The 23,929-nt window shown below is 31.8% G+C and overlaps 2 protein-coding genes across 5 annotated transcripts; one reads left to right on the forward strand and one right to left on the reverse strand.

The window, feature by feature from the left end:
* Window positions 1-2,914: 2,914 nt before the first annotated feature.
* Window positions 2,915-4,641, reverse strand: LOC123201642 (gibberellin 2-beta-dioxygenase 1-like). 2 transcript variants are annotated; one of them, XM_044617232.1, is made up of 3 exons: window positions 4,157-4,641; window positions 3,701-4,070; window positions 2,915-3,300 (listed from the first exon to the last, which is right to left on the reverse strand). In XM_044617232.1, the coding sequence occupies exons 1-3, from the start codon at window positions 4,552-4,554 to the stop codon at window positions 3,049-3,051; spliced, it is 1,020 nt and encodes a 339-aa protein (XP_044473167.1). In that variant the 5' UTR covers window positions 4,555-4,641; the 3' UTR covers window positions 2,915-3,048. The 2 variants fall into 2 exon arrangements, with proteins under 2 accessions (XP_044473167.1, XP_044473168.1); XM_044617233.1 differs by having other exon boundaries at window positions 3,716-4,070; window positions 4,157-4,634.
* Window positions 4,642-13,723: 9,082 nt separating this feature from the next.
* On the forward strand, window positions 13,724-20,886 carry LOC123202301 (ubiquitin carboxyl-terminal hydrolase 15-like). Of its 3 annotated transcripts, none has more exons than XM_044618157.1 (14): window positions 13,724-13,951; window positions 15,312-15,740; window positions 16,081-16,519; window positions 16,608-17,052; window positions 17,127-17,272; window positions 17,384-17,472; window positions 17,644-17,729; window positions 17,835-17,997; window positions 18,221-18,344; window positions 18,483-18,640; window positions 18,731-18,815; window positions 19,074-19,286; window positions 19,768-19,829; window positions 20,045-20,886. In XM_044618157.1, exons 2-14 carry the CDS (start codon window positions 15,454-15,456, stop codon window positions 20,703-20,705), a joined length of 2,958 nt encoding a protein of 985 aa, XP_044474092.1. In that variant the 5' UTR covers window positions 13,724-13,951; window positions 15,312-15,453; the 3' UTR covers window positions 20,706-20,886. The 3 variants fall into 3 exon arrangements, with proteins under 3 accessions (XP_044474092.1, XP_044474094.1, XP_044474093.1); XM_044618159.1 differs by having other exon boundaries at window positions 15,387-15,740; XM_044618158.1 differs by lacking the exon at window positions 13,724-13,951 and adding an exon at window positions 14,024-14,603.
* The last annotated feature ends 3,043 nt before the right edge of the window (window positions 20,887-23,929 follow it).

Below are 23,929 nucleotides of genomic sequence, written 5' to 3' on the forward strand. Positions count from 1 at the left end.
GAAATTTGTATTTGATTCCAATCAGTCATTGTTTCCTATTGCAGAAAGACCATAGCTAAAGCCATGTAAAGTCTAAATTAACCATGCACCTCTTAAAATCCTACATCAGGCATGTCTGATGTTTGTAAAATTGGCATTAAAACAATGGCAGATCCAAGAATAAAATTTAGAGGAATCAAGAATGAATAAAATTAAAATATAAGGGATTTAAAAAAGTGTACAACTTTAGTGGTTATATTAATATTTTATATATATAAACTTATAATTTTTCATACCCACGGGGGTCATTTAACCAACTCTTATCTCTCTTAGGCTTGCCACTACAATAAAATGTAGTCCTTCCTTCTATATAAATTGATTTTTTCAAAGGCCAAAGGACTATTTCCCACCCAAGGTATGCTGCAATCTCAAGTTTTCACCATTTATCTTTAATAATACCAAACACTCATCTATGAACAGTTAAAATTAATGGTAGTAAGGATAAAATCTTTATTTTCTCTATAATATTAAAAATAAACTAAAATATAATCTATTTTTGTCTCCCTAAACTTTAAAAACTAAAATTTTTCCCTAGCTTAAGTTTTAAAAAATGGCAGTTTCATCATATGGTTTCGTTTTGAAATCTCCGACGACATCTCCAGCTCCATTGCCGACAGCCTCTCCCTCCCGAAGTATCCTCTCCTTCCGACGATCTCTTTCCTTCCATTTGGACGCCCAATCGACGTCGAAGAAGCCTTAGAAGATGAAGAACTTCGTCAGGAAGACAAAGTTCTTCGTCTTCCCAGACGAAGACGATAGCTTCGGCTTCGTCTAGGAAGATGAAGAACTTTGTCTTTCCCAATGAAGTCTTCGTCTTCCAAGGCTTCTTCGACGCCGATTGGAGTCCAAATGAGAGAAAAGAGATCGTCAGAAGAAGAAGATACTTCAGGAGGGAGAGGTCGTCGGAGATGTTGTCGAAGATTTCAAAACAAAACCCTAGGGTGAAACTACCATTTTTTAAAACTTAGGCTGGGGAAAACTTTTAGTTTTTAAAGTTTAGGGAGGCAAAAAAAGATAAAATTTTAAAGAGTTAGGGTTTTGTTAATTTTAACAACTCATGGTGGGTGTTTGGTATTATCAAAGATAAAGGGTGGAAACTGACATTGTAGTATACCTTGGGTGGGAAATAGTGCTTTGGCCTTTTTCAAACTCAAGGGGTCAACTGATCATCTTGACCCCCCTGGGTCCACCACTGCGATAGAATACAGCTCTTGCTTACGTTATGGTTTTCATAGCCATTTTCAAATGAATCTATTAAATAAACATTATAGATTGCATTGACAGAAGTCTTAGTGATGTCTGTTCTACAAAATGAAAATCTATATATATATATATATGGCCAAATGACTATTTCCTACCCAAAGTTTAGTGTAAATACAATTTCTCACTCGTTAATTATCACAAATCTAAATGTTTTCCCTTATATTAAATTTCACTGTTACTGTTAGGGTAAAATTATCATTTAAAAAAATATTTTAAGATAAAAAAATCGCATTTTCACCTTCTAGATTTAAAAACTAATAAAGTCACCCCCACCAAAAGTTAAAAAAACTTACATTCCCCCTTAGGGTTTTTGCAATAGTTGTCGACAGTTGAAGACAACGGTGACGACAATGTTCTCCCTCCCTCTAGGCTTCTCTCTCAACCGTAGTCCATTTCCAACCATCATTGACTGTCTTCTCCCCTCACCGATGGCACGATGAAGATATTTCAACCTTTCGTCATGTCGTCAATGAGGGAAGAAAAAGGCCAAAAATGGACTGCAACTAAAAGAGAAGTTGGGATAGAGGGAGAATGCCGCCAACAGCTGTTGTGAAAACTCAAAGGGTAATGTAAGTTTTCAAAGTTTTGGTGGGGTTGACTTATTAGCTTTTAAACTTAGGGGTGAAAATGTAATAAATTTTTAGTTTTTGAAATATTTTTTTAAATAATAATATTACTCATGACAATAACAATGAAATTTAACAAAACTATGGGTATTTAAATTTTCAATTATTAATGAGTGGGAAGTGAACATATAAATATATATGTATATATATGTATGTATGTATATATGTATATGTATGTATGTATATATGTATATGTATGTATGTATGTATGTATGTATGTATGTATAAAATTTGTAAAAACAGTTCAAAAGATTCCATGGCAATGGAAATGAATCAAATTAAAATTTTCTTCAATCATGTGTTCATTGCCTCATGACATGAAATCATAATGTCCTTAATTTAATTTTGGCCTTTAACTTTTATTTGATTTAAATTAAATTCCATGATGCTTTAGAATATGCGGCATCTTCAGAAAGCTTATAGTACTTTTTGTACTTTGCATACTTGGTTTTCTGCTTTATATGACAACTTATTTAATGTGCATATCTTATTGGCTACAAAACTTCTGCATGGTTAAAAGACCACACGAGCAGATAACTTGCATTGCCTTCCCTAATTAACTTGCTGTCAATGCAAACTTTGCACTGTAAGTAAATATCTAGAGACAAGAAGTCAGAGACATGGTTTTGCCTTCAGTCGTTCAACAGTTTTCACATTACATTATGAGCTGATTTTGTTTGCCTTCCAAAGCCATTTGACATTATTCAAAATTTAGTAAGGTGGGTTTCTTTATGGGTGAGCTGGTCCAGATGCCCTTCTAGAAAAGGAACCCACAGGATTCTTATGCTTTACCGTGTCCTATCTATCTTGCTTTCTACATCTAACTTTCCTCACGTTTCATCTTGTTCTTCATTCTTTGGGAATCAAAATCACCGACCCATTACACTTGTCTCCTCTTATTGAGTTAACCCAAGTACTTCCAAATTCTACAAAACATTCAAACTTGGATATTCGACAGCTGAAACATTTACCGTAAAGAAAAGCAGTTAAGCCTTAAACATAAGCACAATCTTGTATTGAGCAATGTGATTTGTGTTTATGCAGTAAACAAGAAAGGTAATTACATGATAACACCAAGTGTAACTCTCAATCTAAGCCTTTGTTTTGAGTATTGAATACATTATGAGGCAACTATTTTCTCGAAGTGCATCAGCCTGTTATCTGCAAGCCTAGAACTGTAAGCAGATTTTTTGTATTCAAACCATGTAAACTCTTTGTACAAGCTTTGTTCATGGCCTTTCATGAGCGAAGGCAATGGAGCTATTTTCTCATTCAATGGTGGTCCACCAAAATAAATCATAGAAACTCTTGATTTTAAGCTGTTTGCCAGGACTCTATGTTTGACACTTTTAAACCTCCCATTGGTCAGCACCTGCAAAATCACCCACCAAACACAGAAGATGTCCATTAGTTAACTACAGTTCAACTCCGCAAATTACTATTGTCAGCTTTTTATACAAATTTCCTCTCGATAAAATATAAAATAAGTATTAAAGATATATGTATGATTCATTTATGATCGATTATTATAAAGATATATTTTAAGTTGTAGAATTTAAAAATAAAATTACATATCTAAAATAAATAATATCTTAACAATAAATATATCTTATATTACATTATGATTATATATAAAAATAGATAATATATTAAAGTTTGATAAGGGATGTCACAAGGGTTTAATCCAAAAAAAAAAAAACTTAAAATGAAAGATATATATCTTCTCTGTGACAGAGAAAGGTGCGAATAGTGATGGGTAAAATGATAAAAACCGCATAAATTTGTGCCTGTAATGAGTCTCCAACATTGATGAAAAAGGAGTTTTGATCAGGAGGAACTGAAATCCAACTCCCATCTTTGAGAGAAATTTGCAAGCCAGTAGTGTTGTTGGATCTCAACACAGAAATAATCTGAGGGTCTGTGTGTTCTCCAAATCCAATCATATTGCTACTGCTGCCATTCAGAACTTGAATATCCGGACAAGGCGGATAGTGATTTAGCCTGAAAACAGAGTCACTCTGTTCATCTATCAGTAGCTTACTGAACACATTCTTTTGTTGAATCTTCAGTCCCTCCGCCATAAGTTCCAGAATCTCACACGCCATTTTCTTCACTGCTGATATATAATCATTCAAAGCAACACTGCATCAAACACCAAAACAACGTTACAAAAACACAAATATACAAATGAATATAAAAAACGGACAGATTTTTTGCAAAGTTTATACCTAAAATTTTCAGGGTTTTTGGCCGAAACAAATCGTTGGACATTAGACTCTTGATTGGCAGTGAAGAGGAGGTATTCAACCCAACCCACATCGCCGTTTGGTCCGATACTTTTGTTGCCGTAGCCGAAGGGGCAAGGGGGGCCAGCTTGCTCTTTCTCGGGGAGGGGTAAAGAGAAGAACTTGAAGGCTTCAGCTTCCAGCCTGGAAATGAATTCCAGGGGGACTACATGGTTGATGACCTTGAAGAAACCGAAGCCTTCGCAGGCGTTGATTATGAGGGTTTCAGCATCAGGTTTGGAGAGGTCAATAAGAGGAATTGCAGGGCACAATGTAGAGGCTTTGCAAGAAGATTTTGTGAATGGAAAGTGTTGCATTACTGGCTTAGACAAGGCCAGCATTACTCAGATTGTATGGAGATGAAAATGGTGACGGAATTAAATTGAATGGCTTTTGAGTTGAGCGGTGGTATTTATACGAGAAAAATATGAAGAAAAATGTTATTTGATAAGGTTTAGAGGTGGAATTTATTACATTATAAAAGGAGGTCAAATCAACCACTATAAAATATTTTGAATAAATTTAATATATATATATATATATATATATATATATATATAGGCCATATAGCTATTTCCCACCCATGACGTAGTGGACCCATTGAAATCTGTTAACTTTTAAAAATTTAAAATTTATATAAAAAATTTCAGTTATAATTAGAGATAAATTTATTATTTTAATAATAATATTAAAAATATATATAATTCATTATATTTTCACTTCTAAATTTTAAAAATTAATAATTTTACTCTTAGTTAAAGTTTTTTAATTTTGAAAAGTTATACTTCTCTCTCTCAAAACTTAGGTTTTCTTACTACTCCTCTCTGACTACTGGCAACTTCCACGAAACTCACTAACCTATCTCTAACCACTAACAGCATCTTATAAAAATCCTAAAAAGAAAAGTTGATATTTTAAATCTAGGATTGAGAAAAATTTGTTAGTTTTTAAATTTTAGATAGAAATATGATAAATTTTTAATTTTTAAAATATTTTTATATATAACAATTTTATTTTTAATAATAATAATAAAATTTAATAGATAGATGGATATTTAAATTTTTCATTGATGGAAGAAAAATAGATTTACACTAAACCTTCGGTGGGACATAGCCATTTGGCTTTATTTGAGGATAAGTTAGAGGCCCACTCATGATTAGAAATGAAATCAATGTTTTTAATTAGGAAAATTTAAAATACACGTGTTGAAAGGGCAGCCTCCACTTCAACAGTTGTTCATCTATCTACGTGGGCGATTATCAAATCTCGACGTGGCTTTATCTCCTCCGTACACTTCACTGTCGGCTGCATTTTATTTCTTTTCCAGAATTATTCAAAACGCTGCCAAGCAGCACACCGCAACATCGGTCGATAATTCTAATAATATTGCACGTCCTACGAAAAAAAATATATATATATATATATATATATATATTTATTTAATATAAGAAATATAACAACATAAGATGGGGGAATATGGTATTAATTTCGTTTGACAAATACTATATTCTATAAATCAATCTCTTTGATTGAATAAATGTAGGTGGGTCTCGTGGGAAACAATGGTCGGTCGAATTAATTCTCATTCATAAATCTTCAATATTCAATCATATATTCACTCATGTTATATTTAGATTTGGTGTCTCTCTCAACAAACATTTAGATGACGGTTGATTTAAATAATATGTTATTATCAAATTAAAAAGATTATTTGAAAGATGTATTATTTAAAAGATTATTAGGTATAAATAATTATTATATTTGATAAAAATATATATATATATAAATAATTATTATGTTTAGTTAAAGGTAATAAAATAATATTAGTAAATTATTTTATTTAAATAGTTTTAGATATAATTATTTTTAAATATTTTTTATATTATTTATTATATTAATTAAAAATAAATTAATTTTTATCTTAAAAATTAATAAATTATAATATAATTATAATAAAATTAATATTATATCAATAATCTTTTAATATATAAAGAAAAAATGATAATCAAATTATCACTTATTTTATCTATTATATCAATATAAATAATAAAAAATTATTTTTATTATAAGTAAATTAAATAAAATCATATAAATTAGATTAATAAAATAACCTTTAAAGCCAAAAAGACAAAAGGCGGCTAAGGATTATTAATTATAGACCATTTTCACTTTCCTTTCAACCATTTTCATGATAATATCCAATTAATTTATCAACTTAGAAATTCTCTTACATTACACATGATGTCTCTCCAACTGTGGGCAAGAAATTAGATGTGCTGCAAATTATATCCCTTGGCCTAGTGGTGTGTGACTGATACTAACAAAATTTGACAAACCACACGCAAGAAACATGATGATGACCCTGACGGTTAACAAAATTTGTATAAATTTTTTATTTACTTAAAATAATAATTATAAATTCAATTACTATACCCTAAGTTTATTTTTTTAATAAATACAAACAAAATCTTTGATTATAAAAAAAGATATTATAAATAAATAAATAATTAAACAAATATTGTTAGAGTCTCTTATTATAAAAAAAAAAAAAATGATGTTGTAAATGGATAATTAATGTAGTTTAAGGTGACAACATATTTGATCAAATCATATTAGATGGATCTTGCTTAAATTCATGTACTAACTTGTTGGATCAACCTGACAAAAACTCGAACTTCAGAGCACAACTCATGACTCAGAGTTATGTTTCTATAGATCCTTAACTCAAAGGCTTATTAAATTATAAATTTTAATATTATTAATTTATAATTTATTTTTATTATTTTTACATTTTAAATATTTTTAGCGATTTGTGTGATATTGATCCAGAGGTTTCATCTCACAATCTAAAGCACAACATGTTAAGTTCATAAGTTTGATATGACCCACTTTTTTCTGTATGAAGACAGTGTAGACTATATCAAATTATACAAATCTGAGCCAAACTAAAAGTTAACTCTATCTCGATGACATCTCTATCCGTAACAAGCAAAAGTGAGTAAATGTTGATGGGTTCAAGATAATTAAGCGTCCATGCGATAGAGAATTAAAGAACACATCATTAATAGTAGTTAATAATATTGATATGAAGTAGCAAATATTTAGAGATTCATGGCACCATAATAATAATAATTCCTGAGAGTGCTAATTGAATATTACTGTCATATGACATTGTCGATGAAAAGACATTTGAATTTTTAGGCCTTTTTTATCGTTTATTTTATAGTTTTGTTTCAATGATATTGACTGATATTCGTATTTAGTCATGAAATAAATATGCCCTTTTTCACTTTTCTCCTTTCTGTTTTTCCGCTTTGTACTTTATCAAATGTTTGTTGTGTTTAGGGCTGGATTCGAGCCGAGCCAGCTCGAGCTCGAGCTCGGCTCGGCTCGGTTTGGGCCCGAAATGAGCTTGGCTTAGCTCGGCTCGATCGAGCTCGAGCCGAGCCCGAGCTGGCTCGGATTGGCTCGGTATATTTTTAAAAAATTTTTTTATACAAAACGACGTCGTTTTGATCCATATATATATACAAAAAGGTGTCGCTTTGATATAAAAAATGAGCCGAGCCGAGCCGTTACCGAGCCGAGCTGAAAACGAGCCAAACTCGAGTCGAGCCAAATTCGGCTCGAGTCGAGCTCGAGCCGAACTCGAGCCGGCCATTAAAAAGTCGAGCCGAGCCCGAGCTGGCTGCGAGCCGAGCTCGGCTCGGCTCGAATCCAGCCCTAGTTGTGTTCATTGCATCCATTTTATAGGTAACCAAAGTACATTGAAACTTTTCTATTTTAGAAACGGTCAAATCATTGTCGGCTAAGGGTAACTTGAGAAATTAGAGTTGTCTAAGATTAGATTCAAATTGAGTTAATTCGAATTTAAATCTAAGTTTAATTCAAATAAGTTTAAAATGAGTCAGTTTTATATAAGTTTGAGTCAATATTTTCAAGCTCAAACTACTCATCAAATTTATGAATTAAAAATTTATATACAAAATAATATCATTTTAACCGATATATATTAAAACAACGTTATTCGAATAACGTATTAGTTAAAAATTTGAGTTTGTAATGAGTCTAACTAAATTCGAATCGAGTTTGAGTTTAGCTTCTACAAGCTCAAGTTCTATTATGTACAAACTGAGTAGAACTCGAATGCGACTCAATTTGAATCCAACCTTAGACGTGTGAATATACCATTTCTAAAATGTTTTAAGCTAAATTAAAAAAATAATTTAATTTAATTTAGATTATGATTTAAATATATTAAAATCATATACATAATAATAATAATAATAATTAATTAAGTTGTAGTTTTTTAGAATATAATATAAACATGAAATATATATATATATATATATATATAATAATAATAAAATAAATATGAAAAAAACAAATTGTATACTTATTTATTTATTAAAAAATTATGTTAAATACAGTTACATATTTGTATTTCAAAAAAAAACAATTTACAGTTTAAAATTTATCCAAAATACAACTCAAACTGAAAACTATTTTTTAAAAATTTATCAACCCAAATAAAATCATTTTACAAACTAAATCAAACCAAATCATAAACCTCTATGAGAAATGGTAGTCTATTGATATAAACAAATTATATATGCATATTCAACTATCCAAGTTGCCTGAAATTATGTTTGCATATTCCTTGTTTATACTTTACATTTATATGAGGACCGGGCTTTAGGAAACTTTACCACATGATTGTGGTGCTTGCTCAACTATCCAACAGTGTTGGGCTAGGTTGAGCCCAACAGTATTGGGCTGGCCCAGACTATTAAAAAATTTTAATCAATTTTTTTAAATTATATTTTCTGAACCATTTTCCAATAACTGAGAACAGTATCCTGAATAATTTATTGATAATCCATCACTTGTAGGTGAGAAATATCATGTTTATATCATAGAAAATGTTATAATATAGTACAAATAATTTAATTTGTATTTTGTTTATTTATAAAAATAAATACAATAATATATATATCATTTATTTACTTATCTTCAACGTCAAAAGTTAAAAATTTTTCAAAAATATCTTCAATGACTTGATTTAATGTCAATCCTTTGTACCTACAATCATCGATCTTTTTTCTTAATTGTTCTTGTTGTACTAAGCCAGCCGGTTTCAAATAAGAAAAATTCTTCATTAAGAAATTGTAAGACATTTTTCATGGGAAAAATTTATACAATTGATGATGCAATATTTAGAAACTTTTTATTCCTATGATATTTTGAAAATGCTACAAATATTACTGAACAATACTATATATATTTATTTTGAGTACATAAATAAATACACATTTATATGTGTCATCATGTAATTAGATATTACTTTATCCTTAATTTTAAATTAATCAATCACATTATGATATATTTAAATGTGTACCTATTTATGTATTTAAAGTAAATATACATAGTTTTATTATTACGAAAATATAATGTACATGTCCACACACACAATAAAATTAAAGCCTACAATAAAACCTAATCTTAAATCAACTATATAACCCCTAGCTAGTATGATAAGGTACTATTTTTTCTAAGGCATTAAGCCAAACCCAAACAATAAGCGACAATTAATTATATTGCACAAACCAGCATCCAAATAGAGGGAAACGAATATTGTGGCATTGAAATATTAATTTCAAACGTTGTGAAGTCCACAACCCAAGCCATTTCTTTCACTTCGATTAAGGCACAACAGTAATGGCCGTGGACTTGCTACCTAGGCCCATGGGCCAGTCTTTATGGCTCATGGGTCTGCTACCTCAGCCCACGAGTCACTCTTTATGGCCCATGGCTCTGCTGCCTACCCCCACAGGTCAACCTTTATGACCCATGGGTTGGGCCAAGCCCTGTTGCAATTTTAAATCGAGTTTAATTATGTTAAACTTTGTAGTGCGTTGGCTAGTCCAACCCATTTGACGCCTCTAATTCTACAAGTTAAATTTGAAAATTTTAGCTGTGATAATTGTCATTCATCCAAACCTAAATCTATCAAAAGTTTCCACTAATTCAAATCTAAACCCACCAACAATGTCATTCACCCAAATCCTAAACCCATTAAAACATACGCAAAGAAAAAAATGAATAAATGAATTCACTGAGTGAATTTTGAGGGTCAATGGGAAAATGTAAGTAGGAGTGGATTCGGATCAAGTCAAGCCCAAACACCTTTCGGCTCTAGTTCGACTTGCATTAAAAAATGAGTTAAATCTTTTGGTTCGAGTTCAATTTAAATTTTAATCGAACGAATTTGAGTCAAGCTAAATCGAATCGAATCAACTTTCGAGACTAAACTGACTTATATTATATCCAGATCATATTGAAAATTAGAGATCGTTCCATCTTTACGTCCAGTTAAAACATTCAAAAAATGATTTCTCTATTTAAAGAATGGTAAAACAGAAATAAAATATAGAGAATATGAAAATGTGAAAAACAAGTTTAAAGATAATTTGATAGAGTTTTTACTATGGTGACAATTGAGTCCCTAAAGCAAGAGTATTTGCACAAGAAACTACACTAAGACATTCTTCAATTGAGCTGAATTCAAGCTAAACTAAATCAAACACCTTTTAGCTCAAGTTTGATTCTAATTAAAAAATGAATTAAATTTTTTAGCTCAAATTCAGTTTAAATTTTAATCAAATAAATTTAACTCAAACTAAATCAAGCTAAATCGATTTTGGAGATAGAATTAATTCGAATCATATCCAAACCTAGATGTAAGTCCGTTTTTTAAGTGGAATCATTTCCAACGAAGTTCACATTGCCCAATTGTAGACATTCATGCATCTTAAGGGATACGGGAATCTTTCTACATATGGGTTCAGTATAACAGCGTAGACATATGACGTATAATTAAATACAATACGGTGTAGCTTTTCAGCATTTAATCATTAAATGAACACAACATCATGTGGCTGATAGCCCTCTGATTTCCGGCGGTAGGATAGTGATCACGATCCATCACCAAAAGTCAATCCAACACACACCATCTCACACTTGACGCATCACACGCTCAACTTTGACCAAAGAAGGACGTTTTTTATTTAACTGTATAAAAATTCGTGTCCTCTGTCGCACAACAGCTATACTTATCCTCTGGAATGATCCTACCCGTCCACGTTTCACTCTACAAAATCATTGGGAACTGCGTCTCCCTATTGGGTCCCACTCTCTCTTATCCCACTTCTACATTCGCTCATCGTACGGCCAATAGCCAATCATCTTCTACTTCTGTCTCATGGGTCTCATTGATTATCTTACCAGATCATTCACCATCCCCTTATTTATTTTTTGAGTTAAAGCATCTTGGCTTTAGTTGTTATTATTCAATATATGATTTTATCAGCATAATAATAATAATAATAATAAGGCTAAAGGGCTCTTCCCCACTCAAAGTACTATTTAATCTCAAGTCCCTATTCTTTAATTTTAAAAATTTTATTTATTTATCTATAAACAATTAAAATTAATATAGCCTCGTCTCCTTAAAATTTTATTTTTTTCACCTCAAACCCTAAAAACAAGTCATTTTCCCTGTATACAGAGTTTTAAAAAATGACATTTTCCTCTTAGAGTTTAATTTTCAAAATTTGGCACTATCTTTGATGCAATTGCTAATGGCTTCCCCCTCTTGAAGTTTTCTTTTCTTCTAACAATCTATTTTCTCTTAGTTAGATACTCAATCGATGTTGAATCAAGTCAGGGACAAACCGTTAATAATAGTGTTAGAAATGGTGCTAGAGTTTGAAAACTAAACCCTAGATGAGGAATGTCATTTTTTAAAACTTTATCTATCGGGAAAATAGTGGTTTTTACGGTTTTGGGGAGAAAATAAGATTAAATTTTAATTTATTTTTAATATTACAAATAAAATGATGATTATATCCTTAAAACTAATAGATTTAATCTTTTATAGATGGGTGTTTGATATTTTTATAGTTAAAAGATGAAAATTTAAGATTAAATAATACTTTAGATGGAAATAAATCCTTTGGCTTAATAATAATAATAATAATTATGCAACTTTTGAATAAGAAGATTATTTTATCAATTTACTTTTTATTAGAAATATTATTTTATTTAAGGTATTAAATAGTAACAGAAATTTATAACCTATAATTAATAATGATAATATTCTAAATAATATAAGTGATTACCTTATTATTATATAGATGTAAAATAGCAAAAAATCAATAAAATAATTTTAATTTGGTTAAATTTCTATTTCTATTTATTAATTTTTTTGATAAAAATATTTTTTATAATAATTTTTATTAAAATTTTTTCAGTAACCAAAAATTTTATCTTAATTGGATTATTATATTAGACAAAAATTAGTAATACCAAACAAGATAAATTTTGAGTTTAATGATTAAATATATAATTATTAAATTATATAAATTAATAATTTAATATTAATATATCGTCATAAAAAATTTAAACTCATATATTTTTAAATATAAAAATTTTTTTTATTACATTAAACTACCCCTTAAGGTAATTTGCAGTGAATATTATTCCAACAAAACATACCCTTCATATGAAAAATACCCTTCCATGTATGTAAAAAGGTCAAAAAAAAAAGCATGATGGCGTGAATAATTTGGACTTCGGAGTAAAAAATTGTGTAAAAATAATAAATAAAAGAGAAGGGTGACAATAATTCGTCTCAGTTTACAACAAATACCCACAAGACACGTGGCAAAATAGATTAAAAGTAGCCCCAAGAACTATGTCCCACGGGGTTTGAAACCTAAAGTCAGGTTATGGTTTAAACTTTTGAATAGAGTTATTTTATTAATAATATTAAAATATAAAAATTATTATATTTTTTTTATAAATTTTAAAAATTAAAAATTTTATATTTATTTAAAGTTTTTTAATTTTAAAAAGTCATATTCTTCATCAAATTTAAGTTTTTTTCCTTCATCGACCACTATCTCTAATATCGACAATTTTTTCTCTTTATCATAAAATATTGATCGATGTACAATGATGTTTTCTTTTTAGATTTTTTCGTTTTTAATGAAAAACTCATTAGAAATAATCTCTTTGTTATGACAAAAAGATCTAAAGAGGGGAGATTGTCATATCTTATTGTATATCGATTAATATTTTAAGGTGAAAAAAAAAATCATCAATGTTAGAGATAATAGTCAAAGAAAAAAAAAATTTAAATTTAGGAGAAAATTATAACTTTTTGAAGTTAAAAAATTTTAGATAAAAATAAAATTATTAATTTTTAAAATTTAATAGAATAAATTTAATAAATGTTATATATTTTTAATATTATTAATAAAATAATAATTTTATCTATATCTTTAATAAAAATTAATTTATAAATACTACTGCAAATTCTTTAATCTTTCGTAAATATCAGTTTTAAAACGCATCAAAACTAACATGGAAAGTATAATGAGTTGGGTCTAACCAAAACAGACATTAATTAATAACTTGCCAAAAAAAAAAATTAATATTACCAAATCCTCAAAAAAGCGAAAGAGAGAGAAGAGAGAGTGTCCGAAGTGTACTGTGGTGAGGCAAAAACTGCAAACAGAGGGGGGGAGAGCGACAGAGAGAGAGAGTGTGTGTGTGTGTGTATTGTATTAATGTTTACCATCAAAAGAATCAAGGAATCTTTTTGCAAGAGGAAAGACAAAGCGCAAGGCAAACCTCTTCTCATTCTTTTGCTTCTTTCTTTCTTACTTCTGTCAGGTATGTTTTTAATTCAAAACTGAATTTAAAACCTAGTTTTTTTTGTTTGCGCTTGCATCTTTAGTTTGACGTAATGCTTGATTTCATCTGGGTTTTTGCTCTTTCTTGATTTTTTTTCTTGAAATCTTTGGCTAGTGAAGCCAATGGTTTGATTTGTCCAGTGTTAATGTTGTTTAAGTACAGTAATGGTGCATTTTCTTTGTGGTGTTTTGTGCATTTTGTGGAAGTGTGGACATCTGAGTGTTTTGGCAGATGGGTTTGTCTCAAGTTCTTGTCGTTCAAGTGTGTATCTTTAGATGGGAGAAATTTTTTTTTTTTTAATCTCGTTCTTTTGGAGTGCCATGTGTTTGGAAATGCGGGGAGATTTGAGGAGTAATTATTGATGGATACATTTTGAGTCAGAGGGCTTTGCATTGTGATCCTGTGTGTTTTAGAGCTCTTCAACAGTGAGAGGTGTAGTCATTTGAAAGATTTAAAGGCATGCTTTATGGAGTTCATGATTGTAGTGAGGATTTAGATGGTATTTGCCTGAGGATTTGCAAAGGTAGCAAATTTTTGGGCTAAATCTGGATGATATTAAGGGAGATAAATTACTTAAAGAGACAGGAATCTTCTAACTCACGGTTCAATGTGAGATTGTTGGCATCTTTGGGTTTGTAGTTTTCTCTATTGTATTTCTTTTAGCAATTTTCGGTCTTTTGAGGAATTTCCTTGGTGCTTCGTGTTTTGGGTTTGATTTTTATTTTAATTTTTATGGTGTAGCTCTGTATTGTTCTGATGTCCTTAGGTTGGGTCTCTTTGTTTGATTTTATTTCTATCTAGCAAAGTTGAAAAAAGAAATGAAATACAACTCAGTGACTTGAGGGCTGTGCAGTTCAAATATATACTATCACTGGATCATTGCATAAATAGGTGTGGTGGAGGCTCTTTAATGCTTGTTGTGAGAACCTGGGTATTGCTGAGGCTATGTGGAATTCATTTTGCCTCTGTGAAGCTTAAAAATGTCCTCATGCTTATTTCTTGTGGTTATTCTCAATGTCCTCCAAAGTGAATGAGGGATCTTAAGTGTTTTCCTTTTTGTTGAAGGCCTCATAAGATGTTACAAAAAAAATATGTTTGTACCTTTCTTGTCTGATGCATTTCAGGTGTCAAAATAGATTTTGTTTCTGTTCTTGTTGTCTAAGCCAAACTATTATGTTGAATACTATAAAATGACCAGTATGAACAGAGTTCTTTATATTTATTTGCTCACATGCTTGCATATCTTCTTGTATGTGAGCTACTGATGAGGAATTGAGATGTTTGGTTTTGCTGTGCTGATTAACAGCTTTTTCTATATTATGAATCTGTAATTTGACAGGTCGAAGGCTGAGCATAAGTCATGTTACATTCAATTTAGCTGATCCTAGATGTTGATTTATCTTGACTCATGTAGCATAAGAGCCATATCTTTTGGGTGGTGGTTTTGAGAGAAAATTGGACATGAATTTGTTGGTGGGGACATGCTCGAGCCAAGGGAAGCTGATGTACCTATCCTATTTCTGGTCCTCGTTGTGCTTCCTGTGGTTGCTTATTTCTTACTTGGCAAATGGAGTGAAACAGCAAAGAAGAGGGAGAGGATAAATTTGCTTGCTCAATTGGCTGCTGAAGAAGCTTTGAAAGCAGAAGCAATGGGTGCTGCCAATGTTATCCCTGTTGTTGCTACATCAAAAAATGCACTTCATGTCTGTGCCAGATGCTCTGCTCCTTCTATAACCCGCTGTTCCAGATGCAAGTCTGTCAGATATTGGTATTTCTTTTTCTCTTCTACTGTAACATGCTTTATTATTAATATATACTTTTAAAAGACCTTAAATCCATGTCTGAGCAAGAACCTTTTCAGAGCTGCATCAAAGCAATATGCCCTTTTACTCTATCAATTTGTTTTTATCTTTAAATTTTGTGCAACCTTATCAGATATTGATACCTGTATTTTTATTTCACCTTCTTTCTAAGTGATAATTTCACATCCATTAGGTAAAATTTACAAAAGGTAATTCATGAGTGGTTTTTATCACCGGCAGGTGTAGACCATAGTCAGTAAATTTGTTCTAGAATTACTAAACATTGGACTGATAACCTCTGTGCAGTTCTGGAAAGTGTCAGATAATTCACTGGAGGCAAGGTCATAAGCAAGAATGCCAACAACTAGAGAAAACAATCTTATGCTCATCTCCTCTGGCTGAATCAATTCAAGATACAATTCTACTTAATGAAAGCTTGAACTCTCAGTTATCTGGGTATTATAGTAAGACTGGGAGGGAGAAAGCACCATCAGATGACATGATTCATCCATCAACAAGCAGAGGTGCCTTTGCTGCCACACATTGCTCTGCAGTTGATTCCTCTCATGTCTCCTTGTTGGATAGAGCTGCAGACAAGCGGGCTTGCCTTAAATCCAACAGAGAATTGTTAAGAAAAGAGGATGCAACTGTATTTGACTCCGAAAAAGAACCCCTTGAAAGTTGCACTACAAATCCAAATTCATCTATTAATGTTTCACCAAAAGAGGCTCCAGTGAGGCATAAGGTTCTTACCTTTTAAGTTTCTATTTCATAAGCATTGGCTTTTCTGTAATCATTATGCAGTTTCTGATTGTGCCAAGTGTTGTCTGCAGTCAAGAACTAGTGACTTTGTTGTGTCAGCTGAAGAGACTTGGAGACAACACTATGGCAATGTCTCTAATGTCCATACTCATGGACCTGCAAGAAGTACACTGCTTGAAAATCATTATTATCAGTGCCAAGATGGAAACATATCTGAACCAAGAAGCAGCTCTGGATTTCCAATTGCACCATATTCTGCAAAATATGGGACAAATGCACATACTGAGACTGCTGTTGTTCCTGATGGAAATGTTGAAATGTTGGATTGTTATTCTGATATGAAAGCAATCAATGGAAGTATAAAAGTAAAAAACGCATTGAATCCTAGAGGGACCAAAAGTTGTAAGTCGGAAAAATCATCCACAAAAGTAGTTGGTGAGCAGCCGTGCACAACCGTAGTTGGTGAACAATTATGCTCAGAAAAAGAGTGGAAAGGACTGATTGAGGATGAATCAAGTGGGTCTCTGGATTACATTTCCTATCTATACCTTGCAGTTTCTGGTTTTCCTAATTCTGGATTTGTGATACAGAAGTTCCAAGAGTGAGAGAAAATATCACAGCACAGAGAAGCAGTGGGGTCTCCAAGATGGGAATTGTGAAGATGATGGGTTTAAGGAAGTCATCCAAACTCAAACAGGATGCCCCAGAACTTGGGCTTGGAAAAAAGAAATTGAAGGTAGGTTCCCTTAAAATATAGTTACATATCAACTGCAATCTGTGCACAATTCATACTGGATTCTTGAATTATTAAGTGATCTCATTTGTTTTCACTATTGTGGTGTCTTAGATGTTGTTTCCTTATGAAGAATTTGTGAAGTTTTTCCAATGTGAAGTTTTTGATTTATTACCCAGGGGCCTTGTAAACTGTGGGAATAGGTATGGACTGTTCTTCTTTCCAGACCTTTTTGCAAACTATGATTTAGAATCTTGATAATTTGATATGAAGATGTTTTGGTTTGTTTATATATAGATTAAAAGATTGAGCATGCATTAGTTTCTTGGTTGGCATTTTTAAATTTTTTGTTGATTATTACTTTTATTATGCAGTTGCTATGCTAATGCCGTGTTGCAGTGTTTGACCTGCACAAGGCCTCTTGTCATCTACTTGCTCCATAGATCACATTCCAAAGCCTGTAACTACATTTGCTTATTTTCCTTAAGTGATAGCTTTCATGATGTTGATATTAGTTTAGTGTTCTAGCATATATGTGATTTCAGAATTATCATTTGAGTGATAGGTTGTGGAAAAGATTGGTGTCTAATGTGTGAACTTGAGCAACATGTAATGATGTTAAGAGAAAGTGGCGGTCCCCTGTCTCCTGGCAGAATCCTGTTGCATATGCGAAGTATTAATGATCAGATTGGGGATGGAAGCCAGGAAGATGCACATGAGTTCTTAAGGTCCTCAAGATCTGCTAGCTGTTTATTTTTAAAGACAATTTTATATCTATGAAGATGCTGGTTCTACTCTTCTTTACTTCTGTTTTCACAGATATATCATCTGAATCCTGAATATATCCGATGTGAAAAGTTTCAACTTTTATACTTCAATTTGTAAATGGAATTTCAGCCTTTCAGACATTGAAGAAGTTAAACTTTGTACATCACTGTTGTTTTATATCAGGCTTCTGGTTGCCTTGATGCAATCCATATGCTTGGAGGGACTTGGTGGTGAGAGCAGGGTTGATCCCAGATTGCAAGAAACTACTTTTATCCAACATACTTTTGGTGGGCGTCTTATGTCAAAGGTTTTATTGCTCATTAGCTCCCTTGAAAACTTGTCTTAAATTATGTTCTAATAAAGTTTAATGTACTATTTAATTTTATCTTCATCTTAATTCTTTCGGTAGTTTTAAATGATGTCTCTGTCAATTTCAATGCAATAGGTAAAGTGTCTTAGATGTTATCATGAATCAGAAAGATACGAAAACATTATGGATCTTACATTAGAGATATTTGGCTGGGTTGAGTCACTGGAAGATGCATTGACTCAATTTACAACTGCTGAGGATTTGGACGGTGAAAACATGTACAGATGTGGAAGGTTTGTTAAACTTCTTGAAGCATGTTCTTTGGAATTTCAAGTTTATTGCAATATACTAACTCACTGGCTCTGCTATTTTTTGATGAGAAGGTGTGCTTCATATGTCCGAGCCAGGAAGCAGTTGAGTATACATGAGGCACCAAACGTCCTGACAATTGTCTTGAAGAGATTCCGGGTATACTTGCTTTGTTCATGAGAATCAGTTCTTTCTGTGTTATTATGTTATCTTCAGTAATTTTATTTACTTTAGATGGTTATAATAATAATCAAGCCTAGAGTAATATCATCTACTGTCACTGGATGCCTTTAGTGTAGTATTTTCAAAATGATTTTGAGGCTGGTACATCTGTGTAGAAATCTGTTTGTTTCTTATACAACCTGTATATGGTTTTGGGCTCATTGCTATTTGATTTGATTTGATTTGCTTTATCAGGAGGGAAGATATGGGAAAATAAATAAATGTATCACTTTCCCCGAAATGCTGGACATGATTCCATTCATGACTGGAACTGGTGACATGCCTCCGCTTTACTTGCTATATGGCGTTGTTGTACATTTGGATACACAGAATGCATCATTTTCAGGGCATTATGTGTCTTATATAAAAGATTTGCGAGGCAATTGGTTCAGGATAGATGACACAGAGGTAAATCTGTTTCTTCTAGTACTTTGAGTTGGGCAAATATGTGTTAATTATTTGCATTCGATAAATGGGAATTGAAATGATGGTCTATTTGGAAAATAACTGTTCTATGAATGTGTTCTCTTGCATTTTATATGCTGTGTCATAGAAATGGTACCTCTACAAAACAAGTGAACCCCTGTTTAATGTAGATGAATTGCTTCCTCTTTTTCATCTATTGCCCTATATTCTGAAAAATTATGTAAGAGTACCTGCTGACTTTAGGATGTAGCTTAGTTCACCATTATCATGGTTGAATTTAGGAACCTAAGCAGTCACATATTTATTTCCCTCTGGTTATACTAACTGACGTGGTTCCTGTATCTGATGTATTAAGAATAAACAAGATTGATTGGTTTTCAATATAGTTTATGATTTTCATTATTGTTTTGATTCCTTAACAGAAAAGATAATTAATTTTTTCCTTTCTTTTTGTGGGTTACAGGTTCATCCTGTGCCAATGAGCCAGGTGATGTCAGAAGGGGCATATATCCTATTTTACATGAGGTAGACGTTTGATCTGTTGCTAAACTGTTGTACAAAAGAAGTGTTTTTTCTCTGTGTGAATTGCCAATGTACGTCTTATGTGGAAATTTTGCTCTTGTCAGGGTCCTTAAATGGATTTTGTGAAATTTTCCCAGTTTTGTGTTCATTGGAATAATTGTCAATTGTATGTGTTCCTATTATATATACTTAGTTCTCTTATATAATTGCTTTCATAGGTCCTGCCCCCGGCCGCCACTGAGAGCATCTTTGGGGAAAGCTATGAGACAGCAGGTTCCAGCTTCTGCAAGGCATTGCATACCTAAAACTCTGAAGTCTTCAAGACAAGAAAAAAACACAGCAAGCAGCCATGTTGTTGGCCTAGAGTGTTCATGTGATATTAGAGCAGAAATTGCTTCTACCTTTACTGACCACAACTCTGATGGTATTCTTCCGAGGGTGACTAACAAAAGTACACAGCCGGTGATGGAAAGATATGTCGAGCCGACAACCATGGAGTTCTCTGATGCAACTTCAAGTGATTGGTCCCTTTTCACCAGCTCAGATGAGGCTTCTTTTACATCTGAGAGTGCGAGAGACTCTTTCAGCACTGTGGATTATTCTGATACAAATGGAGATCCGGTATCGACCTTCAAGACTGGGTACGCTGAATCTGCAAGTGCTAACACAGTTTGCTGTTGGACTTTTCCAAATAGTAAACCACAGACTAGGTTCAGTGTAGAAAAGAAGGGCTACGTTTCTGACTGTCATTTGTCTACTCAATCTACACAGAAATTACATAGGGTCGACGAGGTCAGGCAGGTTGATGATTCTTCAGCTGAATCTTCATCTGATAGTAACTGCAGCATGTTTGTAAATTATCGGACTTGTAGAATGTAGTTATTGAACTCTTTTTAAGTAAGGTGTATTAGCCAGGTAGAAGTGCCTCAAATTTTTGTTCCCAATAGTTTGTTGATTGAGGCATGTGGATCATCAAATATTAAAACACCCAAGAAAAGGAATATTCGTGTAAGATTTTACCATGAATCATTAATTAAATTTTAAATGTTCATGTGATCAATCATAATCTGTCGTATTCAAAAAATAATTCACTAATTTTTAATTCACATTAATATCTTAATAATATGATTTTTATAGTTATTCGTATTAATATTACTCAATGGAGACCTTTAATATATTTATTGTGTGATGTGATTATTCAATGGGTATCATGTAAATAGTGAGCTTCAAAGGCTTGTATCATCTAGACAATTTATATGCATATAATATATTTAAAGAATAAATAAAAAGTAGACTACACGAGTGAAAATATGACACTTCTTTAATTGATATAAATTATTTATATAAGATAAAATATCCTGAAATCGATAACACAATTGGTTCATAAAGCAAACACTAATATACATGAGCACTTAAATGTCCATTTGGCCTCTCTAGAGAAGGTAACTGAATAAATTCCATCAAAGGTCATGTTGGGAAGCTTTATTGTATCTCTAAACACCTTGGTAGTGAAGACTAGTAAACTAAGCATCGAAGGAGAAAATACTCCTCCAATCTATCCGAAGAGAACACTAGTCGTTTATCGTTCAATTACTCGTAATTTGTCAACAATCAACGAAGCCGATAAATAAAAAAGTTGATGGAGAAAACGAGATCACAAATGATTCCACATCAAGAAATTCAAAAAATATCCTACTTTATATAGCAGATCTACTTTGCCCACCTCCATCAATTAAATCTATACCATTGGTAAGCGCAAAAAAGTTATTTTCACAACTCTAAATAGTAAGAGAGATAGCATTTTACAAGATTATTTTCTAAAATATTTTATTATATTATTTGTTATTTTAATTGAAAACAAGATTATTTTTATACAAAAAATTTAGTAAGAAATAATGTCAGAAGTAAAATCTTATTATCCCTAAAAGATTTTTACCACTGGATATGACAGGTGGATAAATGTATTTTACAAAGTTAAAAGAGATGTCTCATTTTTTTTCATCAAAGTTTGGGTGGGATATAGTCATTCCGTTTTATTTTTTAGAGTAATGTTATGTGTATTATTTTTATCTACAAAAAATGACGTATTATTATATGATAAATAATTAAAAATTAAAAAAATAATATTTAATTATATAATAATATATTATTATTTGTATATAAAATAGTACATATAATTTTATGGGAAATTATTAAAAATAGGCAAAAGTAAGGGGGCTTAAGCGAAATTGCCCAAAAAATTCATATTTAAGCAAAAATGCCCAACATTTGTGAAATGTCTAAAATACTCCGCTATATAAACAAGCCAAAATTTCATAATTCCCACTGTAAAACGCCCATAATTACTGTGCGAATTCAAAAAAATTAGACTTTTCTCCCACTGTGAAAAGCGTTCCACTATTGCCCACTGTGAAGCCATTTCTGACGATTGTCTTGATCTTCGGTGACCGAAAATGGTCGAGAAGGTTAGTATGTCTTTCGTGATCTTGTTTGAATCAAGTTATTGTTCATTTTATTGAGATTTGAGTGAGATATTGCGTTTTGAAATATTAGGGTTTGCGGTTTGAACATTGCTTAATATGTTGTGATTTTTTGCTGTTTTTGTTAAATTTGTTGAGGGGTTTTGTGTTAAAGCATATCTAGATTTGATTTATGTTGAAATTGGAGGCCGAAATGAGCGATTTTTGGCCGAAAATTGCGTCGGAAGTCATCGGCAGTGCGACAGTGGAACAGTGCTTTCCACTGTAAAGATGAACAGCCCATTGTGACAGTGGTTAGGGGGCTTAAGTGGCTTTTTGAAAATAATAGGGATCCGATTGTTATTGGTAGTCCACTGTAGGCGTTTCTGAAATTTGCCATTTCACAGTGGATTGGGGGGAAAATTAACAATTTTGAATCTAAAGGGACGCTAATAATTTTGAGAATTACTGAGGGGCAAGAGATAAATATTGGACCTGTTTGTAATAGACATTTTTTCAGGGGGTAAATTGATAGTCTTCACATCTAGGGCTTCTCGACGCGTAGTTTTCGAATTTTCGAATTTCAATTTCCGAAGAATTTCTCGATTGTTACCATTCTAGGGTTTTTCAACTTCTAGAATTCGAATTTCAGTTCCGTTTTTCGAATTTTATCGTTTTACTATATATCGATTCGTATTTTTCAGATTTTCGAAGAATTTCTCGATTGTTGCCATTCTAAGGTTTTTCAACCTCTAGAATTCGAATTTCAGTTCCGTTTTTTCGAATTTCACCGTTTTACGATATATCGACTCGTATTTTTCAGATTTCCAAAGAATTTCTAGATTGTTGCCGTTCTAGGGTTTTTCAACCTCTAGAATTCAAATTTCAGTTTCGTTTTTTCGAATTTTACCGTTTTACGATATATCGACTCTTATTTTTCAGATTTCTGAAGAATTTCTAGATTGTTGTCGTTCTAGGGTTTTTAACCTCTAGAATTCGAATTTCAGTTTCGTTTTTTCGAATTTTACCGTTTTACAATATATCGATTCGTATTTTTCAGATTTCTTAAAAATTTCTCGATTGTTGCCATTCTAGGGTTTTCCAACATCTAAAATTCGAATTTCAGTTCTGTTTTTTCGAATTTTATCGTTTTTCAGATTTCTGAAGAATTTCTTGATTGTTGCCATTTTAGGGTTTTTCAACCTCTAGAATTCGAATTTCAGTTCCGTTTTTTCGAATTTTACCATTTTATGATATATCCACTCGTATTTTTTAGATTTTTGAAGAATTTCTCAATTGCTGCCATTGTAGGGTTTTTCAACCTCTAGAATTCGAATTTCACTTCCGTTTTTTCGAATTTTACCGTTCTAAGGGATTTCAACTATTAGAATTCGAATTTCAGTTTCGTTTTTTCGAATTTCACCGTTTTATGATATATCGACTCGTATTTTCAGATTTTTGAAGAATTTCTCGATTGTTGTCATTCTAGGGTTGTTCAACCTCTAGAATTCGAATTTCAGTTTCATTTTTTTGAATTTCATCGTTTTACGATATATCGACTCGTATTTTTCAGATTTCTGAAGAATTTCTCGATTGTTGTCATTCTAGGGTTTTTCAACCTCTAGAATTGAATTTCAGTTTCGT

The sequence above is a fragment of the Mangifera indica genome, chromosome 18, assembly GCF_011075055.1.
Source record: "Mangifera indica cultivar Alphonso chromosome 18, CATAS_Mindica_2.1, whole genome shotgun sequence".
Taxonomy (NCBI): domain Eukaryota; kingdom Viridiplantae; phylum Streptophyta; class Magnoliopsida; order Sapindales; family Anacardiaceae; genus Mangifera; species Mangifera indica.